This window comes from Marmota marmota, unplaced genomic scaffold (genome assembly GCF_001458135.2).
Source record: "Marmota marmota marmota unplaced genomic scaffold, marMar, whole genome shotgun sequence".
Taxonomy (NCBI): Eukaryota; Metazoa; Chordata; class Mammalia; order Rodentia; family Sciuridae; genus Marmota; species Marmota marmota.
Genome location: NW_026000016.1, coordinates 23,451,656 through 23,458,725, shown reverse-complemented (window position 1 = coordinate 23,458,725; position 7,070 = coordinate 23,451,656). Strand labels below are relative to the sequence as shown.

General features: G+C 35.4%; 1 protein-coding gene across 1 annotated transcript in view; it reads left to right on the top strand.

The window, feature by feature from the left end:
• Dnah14 (dynein axonemal heavy chain 14) overlaps positions 1–7,070 on the top strand; it is a gene marked incomplete at its 5' end in the record, with an annotated part of 341,751 nt that overhangs the window by 39,717 nt on the left and 294,964 nt on the right. Inside the window, 2 exons of the mRNA XM_048809786.1 lie at positions 4,073–4,204; positions 4,983–5,233. Coding sequence (XP_048665743.1) covers positions 4,073–4,204; positions 4,983–5,233 — 383 coding nt within the window. The remainder of the gene's footprint in view (positions 1–4,072; positions 4,205–4,982; positions 5,234–7,070) is intronic.

Genomic DNA, 7,070 nt, shown 5'->3' with positions numbered 1-7,070 from the left:
GATTGAGCAGGTCCCATAATAACCATCTCATTATTAATGGCTCTTAAATCTTGCAATAATCTCCATTTACCAGATTTCTTTTTAATGACAAAAATGGGAGTATTATAGGGAGATATGGAAGGTTGTATATGTCCCTCTGCTAATTGTTGTTTGACAAGGTCATGGGCTACTTTTATCTTTTCTTTAGTCAGGGGCCACTGAGGAACCCATACTTGTCTTTCTGATTTCCAAGTAATTTTGATTCAGTGGCCCCTTCTGAAAACCCAATCCATGTCTATTTATTCCTTGATCTATTTGAATTGGTGCTGCTATACCTTGTTCTTGTTCTTCTAATCTTTTTTCTTTCCTAAAACCTTGTCTAGCCCTAGTAGTGGGCGCGTTAGGATTGATGTTATTTGTTAATGACAAACCTAATTGATCTAGGACATCTCGTCCCCATAAATTTATAGGAAGATGATCCAATACATATGGCTGTATAGTTCCTTCACATCCTTCAGGATCCTTCCAATCTAATACCATTGCACTTCTCTGGGGATTAGTTGCCACTCCTAGGCCTCGAAGCGTTTGAGTGGCTTGTTGTAATGGCCAATGTTTTGGCCATTCTTGACGAGATATGATGCTAAGGTCAGCACCTGTATCCAGTAGCCCATTAAATTCATGTCCTTGAATATTTAGTTTTAGCATTGGGCAAGAATCTAAATTTAAAGACAGCATAGCCCAATCTACACCTGTGGAGCCTAATCCCCAGGAACCTCTTTCTACAGTACGACTGGAAAATTTATCATGCAGGCTGGGTATTATTAATAACTGTGCTATTCTATCTCCTGGTGAAATTACTGATATACCTCTTGGAGAACTGGCTATAATTTTTATTTCACCTACATAATTGGGATCAATTACCCCAGGACTTATCATAAGTCCTTTTAGTGTAGAAGAACTGCATCCCAATAATAAGCCTACTATTCCTTGGGGAAGAGGTCCTTTGACTCCTGTGGGAATGATTTGAACTCCCATCTCTGGAGTTAGTACTGCTCTGGCAGAGGTGCAGATGTCCAACCCTGTGCTCCCTCTGGTTTGTCTGATGAGGGATTTAATGGATAATGTGTCCTGGGCACTACCCTGGTGGTGTTGCTGGGTTCCTCCACTGCCCCATATATTTGTGCTTGTGGGCCCTAGAGCATTGGGCCCCCCAGTCCGTTTTTTGGCAATGGAGCCTGATGCCTTTCTCCACAATATTGTGGGTAAACATCTGGTCCTTGTCTGTTTTTTGATAACGGAGTACCCTCTATGGTGGTTTGAGAACGGCATTCATTAGCCCAATGTCTCCCTCTATGGCATCGTGGGCAAATACCTGGTATTCCGCTCCTTTGATACCTAGCTTTGTTAAACCCTCCTCCTATGGGGCAACTCCTTTTAAAATGTCCTGTTTGTTCACAATTGTAGCATGTTTTCAGCCTGGCATCTAAAGCCTGTTGTACTGCAGCTGCTAGGACTTGCCCTTGTTCATTAATGTCTCTACATAATTTGATATATGTGTTTAAATCTCCATGTTTCCATGGTCTAATGGCCTCCTTACACCATCTGTTCACTTGTTCAAAGGCTAGCTGTTTAATTAATGGAATTGCTTGTTCTGTATCCCCAAAAACTCTGGCAGCTGTTTGAATAAACCTATCTACAAATTCAGCGTAAGGTTCATTAGCTCTCTGTATTACCTTAGATAATTGACCTTGTAAATCTCCATGTCCTTGTAAAGTCTTCCAAGCCCTAACTGCATCTGCAGCAATTTGTGCATATATAGCAGGATCATATTCAGTTTGTTGCCATTGATCCTAATAAGGTCCTTTTCCTAACAACATATCTAGATTTCTTTGAGGGTAACGGCTGCTGCATTTTGCCTAGCCATTTCCGTGCAAAATTCCTCATTGGCAACCTTCCATAACAAATATTGCCCTCCATTTAGCACAGATTTATACATGCTAGCCCAGTCTGCTGGCATCATGTCCAAGTTGGTAATGGATTCGACCATGCTTACAGTGAAGGGTGCTTGGGGGCCATAGGTTGTTACAGCCTCCTTTAACTGCTTCACTGTTTTGAAATCTAGAGCATGGTGAATTCGCTGCCCTCCTGCCTGCTCAAGTACAGGGCATGCTAATCTTTGAGGTCCTATCTCAGGATTCCATCTATCAACTTCGGGGGTCGAGGGCCACTCAGATATCTCTGTAGGTGGAGCTGTTGGTTGAATTACGCCCTCTGGTGATAGAACAGTGTTAGTAGCAGCCTCTTGTTGTAGCTTTTTCCCTCATAGCCCCTTTTCCTTTAAATTTTCTTCCTCTGTCTGACTAGCTTGAGAGACTTTCTCTTTTGCTTGATCTAAAATGTCTTTCTCCATGGTCTGAACCTCTAACAATTTACTTAACACTCTTTCGGTTTGTTTTTTACTAATTTCAAATCTACTATAAAGATAACGCAACCCAATAAGATAACACAAAAAAAACCTGAAACAGAATGAAACAAAAATGGAACAAAAAATCGTTTTATCAATTTTCTCTTCCTCAGGGCAGAACAACTTCAAACCTTGAGCCAACCATTTTTCCCAGTTTGCCTGAGAAAGTCCTAGGGATAGGCAGCTTGAAACAAAACCAAAATAAATCAAAACAAGAACAAATTGTTTTTTGAAATGGTCACCCATTCTCTCGCCTTCTCTCAGGGGCGAGCAATTTCACTTACCTCCGAGCTTCAGGCGTTCCCTGTACGGGCCACAAAATGCTGCAGTCTGGCTGGGCACAAAGTCACGAGCCACTCAAGCAGGAACAAACTTTATTTCTGAACTCCACCAGCACACTCCACACACGCTCCCAGGAAAAATGCCGAACGCCATGCCACGCGGCTCCTCCCGGGACACACACCCCAATAGGAAATCCCTCCTCCGGAATTCCCTCCTACCACACTTCCCCAACGAATGGGAACTCTCCGGGAGTCCCACGAGAGCTCCAAAGTAGCAGGCCAAGGTGGACAGCAGGGGTCTAATCTCTAATTGAATGCACATCTTAACATAATCATTATCATCTCAATGGTTTGCTGGTGTCACCTTTCAACCAAAAATGCCATGCGTCATTCCTACTTGGCTATGGCTCTCAGCAGGAAGTAAGGCAAACCTGATGAGTTTCAGGGTTAACCAATAGTGTTATTCCTTTTTCAAACCTTAATTAGCATAAATTTCAATAGCATTAATACTTTTCCAAATCCTTATTAGCCTAAGTTTGGACTAATAGCAGTGACCCAAGGGCTTATATAAACCCCCAGACTAAGTACACTAGGATGAAGAAAACTACTATTGAGTCCCCTCTTATGCTACAAAGTTCTGTTCCTATTCTTCAATAAATCCTGATCTTAGACTCATTCATCCTGGTTTGTGGATTTCATTCTTTGAATTCAAAAGACAAGAATTCAGAAAGAAGAAGAAATTGATGGTGAGCTGCTGGGGTCTGCTGCAACACTAAAGGACATAGGTAGACCCCCACCACCACCTACCAGCAGAAGTGAAGAAACTTCTGTCTTGCCTGCCAACAGAAACAGAGAATCAAGTTTCATCTCAAAACTCCAGTTTCACTAGCTTCTGAACAAATTCTGAATAAAATTTATTATTTATATTGCTATTATTTAACTTAATCCTTTTTATCCTGAATTTCATGTTCATGTTTTTAAGTTTTACAAATAATTGGGGCAAATCAAAAGTTAAAGTAATTTCTAGAACTGGTGGGTTCTCTAGGTTTGTAAATATTTTTAAAAAACACCTTAACTTTTAAATTTTCTGCTTCAGTTTAATCTTCATTATGATTTAAAATAACAATGTATATTTTATATCTTTTTATGAAGATTCAATTAGATTTAACTATGGGTTATTTAAATTTGAAAAAGAGAAAATACCTATAATACATATATAAAAAAGAAATCATAAAATATGTTCTTATCTATGATGTGAAAAGATAACCAAGTATCTCATCTTTCTCTTTTTTGTTTGTAAATGAGTTTTTGACTTTCCAACACTCAATATTTTCTGTCATTTAATTAGCTGGATACTTCTCGAACATATTCTCTAGATGAATTTTGTGAAGAACAGTTTCAGCAAACTACTCGGGCACTGAAACAACTTGAAGATATTAGGGATAAAGCAATTTCAAAAGTGAAAAGTACAATCTTAAAGGTAATTGTTTAATTACATCCTCTCAGTTGCTATGTACTGACTGAAGCAATTGCTCCAAATTGCAACTCTGGAGAGTGTTGGAAATTGACAGTGGAGATAAAAGGAGGTTGATTAATCAACTAATGGATACTGCCTATTTATAAGAACCCTTCCAGGTGCCACATAACATGCAAACAAATATGTATGTATATGTTTGTTAATACATATATGTGTGTATACATCCATATGAATGCACATGTACATGTTTATGTATACAACTTAAGGATGCTTAAATCTATAACTTGAGGTGGCATACTGCATGCAAAGGGAAATGTGATTAGTTACAAAGTTCATAGTGTCCATAAGATAAAGAAAAAAACATTGCTCAGGCAAGATGAAAAAACATAAGTATATGAAAAAAAAACTTTAAAGAAAATTCAATAATATAATGATCAATCCTCTCAGAACATTCTCATTCTGTATGCTGTTAGGTATCTTATACACTGTTACAGAAGGCCCTTCTATGTTGAAACATGTAGATACAAAATTAGTATGTTCTTCCTTGTTTGACTTTCAAAATTTATCTACTTGTTAGAGAGATAAGCTTCAAAACACATAAATTATTCTCTTTTTGGCTGATGTTTACATACAGTACAAGCATAAAGTAAAATTTTAATGGAAATTTTTGATCAATTTTAACTCCAATATGTTATTCAGACTAATGAAATACTAGAAACTAGAAACCATGCTGTATTAACATAGGAAATCACACAGTTCTCAATTTTCTATAAAATTGTAGGTTGCAGAAAAGAAAGAAATTAAAGAATATTTTGAATCAAAGTCATTTGAGGGTGAAACAACACATTACAAGCTGTGTACATATCGGCATTTATTGGAAACAGCTTACAGGTTTATGATGCTGATTGACTGCATACTTCAGGAACTCATCCGTCAACTTATGAACATTGCAGTCACACTACTTTTGGAAGAATTTAATGGTTCTGCTAGAATGCCACTTTCAGCAGAAAAGAAGAATGAAAATCTCATCGGGTAAAGCATGCTTTTTTGACTAATAAAAATAAGTTATCTTGTAATATATTTCTACTTATGGAGAAAATATCCAGTAATTTAAGCTAGAATTTGGAAATTCTCCTTGTAGCAGAGTACTCACGTTTCCAATTATCAAAACTTATTATTTAGTTGTATTTTAATGTTAAAGTTTAAGACAATTTCTAAGTTTCTTCACAAATCTGGTTGCCACAAAGTGCAAGATGTCCAGTGAAATGTGAATTTCAGATAGATAATTTTTGTATGCAGTATGTTCCAAACATTACCTATACTAAAAATTACTTGTTGTTTATCTGAAATTAGAATTTTACTAGATACCTTGTGTTTATTTGCTAAGTCTGGCAATCCTATGTTCAGTGCTAGCTCTTAATGATATGTGAGAATGATTTTGGAAAGAGCCACAGGTTCAGTTGAAATTTGAGTCAGCTTCAGGAAATATCTATTAAATATTTCTCCCAAATAAGACAGTATTTGAAAAATAATTCTGACCTTTTATTGAAATACTACTATTAAAAGCAAAGCATTCAAAGTTATACTCCATTTATGTATAATATGTCAAAATGCATTCTATTGTCATGTATAACTAATTAGAACAAATAAAAATATATTTTAAAAAATAAAGCATTTTTTCTTATTTTCTACAAGTGGATCTATCTACTATAACTTGTGAAACAAGGCATATTAATTGAAATGGTTGAATATTTATATCAAAACTATCAAAATTTAGCATTATTATTTTAGTCAAATCAAAGTTTCATTATCATAACTACAGAGCTGAAAATGTATTAATTCATAAAAATTTGGAGAATATTAAAGATAACCTATTCTATTTATCTAATTATTTCTGAATCCACAGAGCTTATGTCATGAGCTTACTAGCATCTTAACTGGTTTGAACCAGTACCAAGACTTTAGCCTATGCAGGAACATAACTTTTTAGTGATAGCACATTATAATTTTATTTCCTCTAAATCTGTGTGTGTATTTTTTTAAAAAATCTTTACATCCTAAACATAGCTTTTTAACAAAAGATATTAGTATAGATAATTCATCTTACTTTATAAAATTTTGGAAACAACCCCTAATTCCATGACTTAAATATGGTGTCTTTTTGTATGTGCAGTTTTCTAGACTTCTCGACATATTTTTCCATTATAGTAATAATCCTAGTATAACTCAGTTTTTAAGCACACCATGTCTTGTGTATATTTTATGGTATGGAAGAAATACATAGGTTTTGGTTGAAGTTATTCCAGTTTTTTTGTGTGGATCGGATCACCTGGGTTCTAATCTATATTCTGTGTCTTGACTAGTTTCATGACTTAGGTTGCCTATTAACCTATTAATTGTGCTGTCTTTTTATATTGAGAATTCTTTGTATAATTTTGGATTCTGTGGGTTTTCTTTTCATTTTCTTGATAGTATTCATTGGAACACAAAAGTTTTAAACATTTATGAATTTTATTTATTTATTTTTGATTTATTGTGCTTTATGTGTATCTAAGAAGTCATTCCCTAATCTAAGGTCATGAAGATTTATACTTGTTTTCTTTTTGTAAAATTTTATAACTTCAAATCTTGCTTTTAAATATTTAAGTTAGTTCTTTTGATTAATGTGATAGGGGTCCAAACTCATTCTTTGGCATATGAATATCCAGTTGTCCCAGCACTATTTGTTGAAAGGAAAATACCATTTCTTCATTGAATTGTCTTGGCATACTATTGACGGTCAGATGACCATAAACATATGGATTTATTTCTGGATTCTCAATTTTGTTCCATTGGCATGCATATATATATATATATATATATTCCTTGA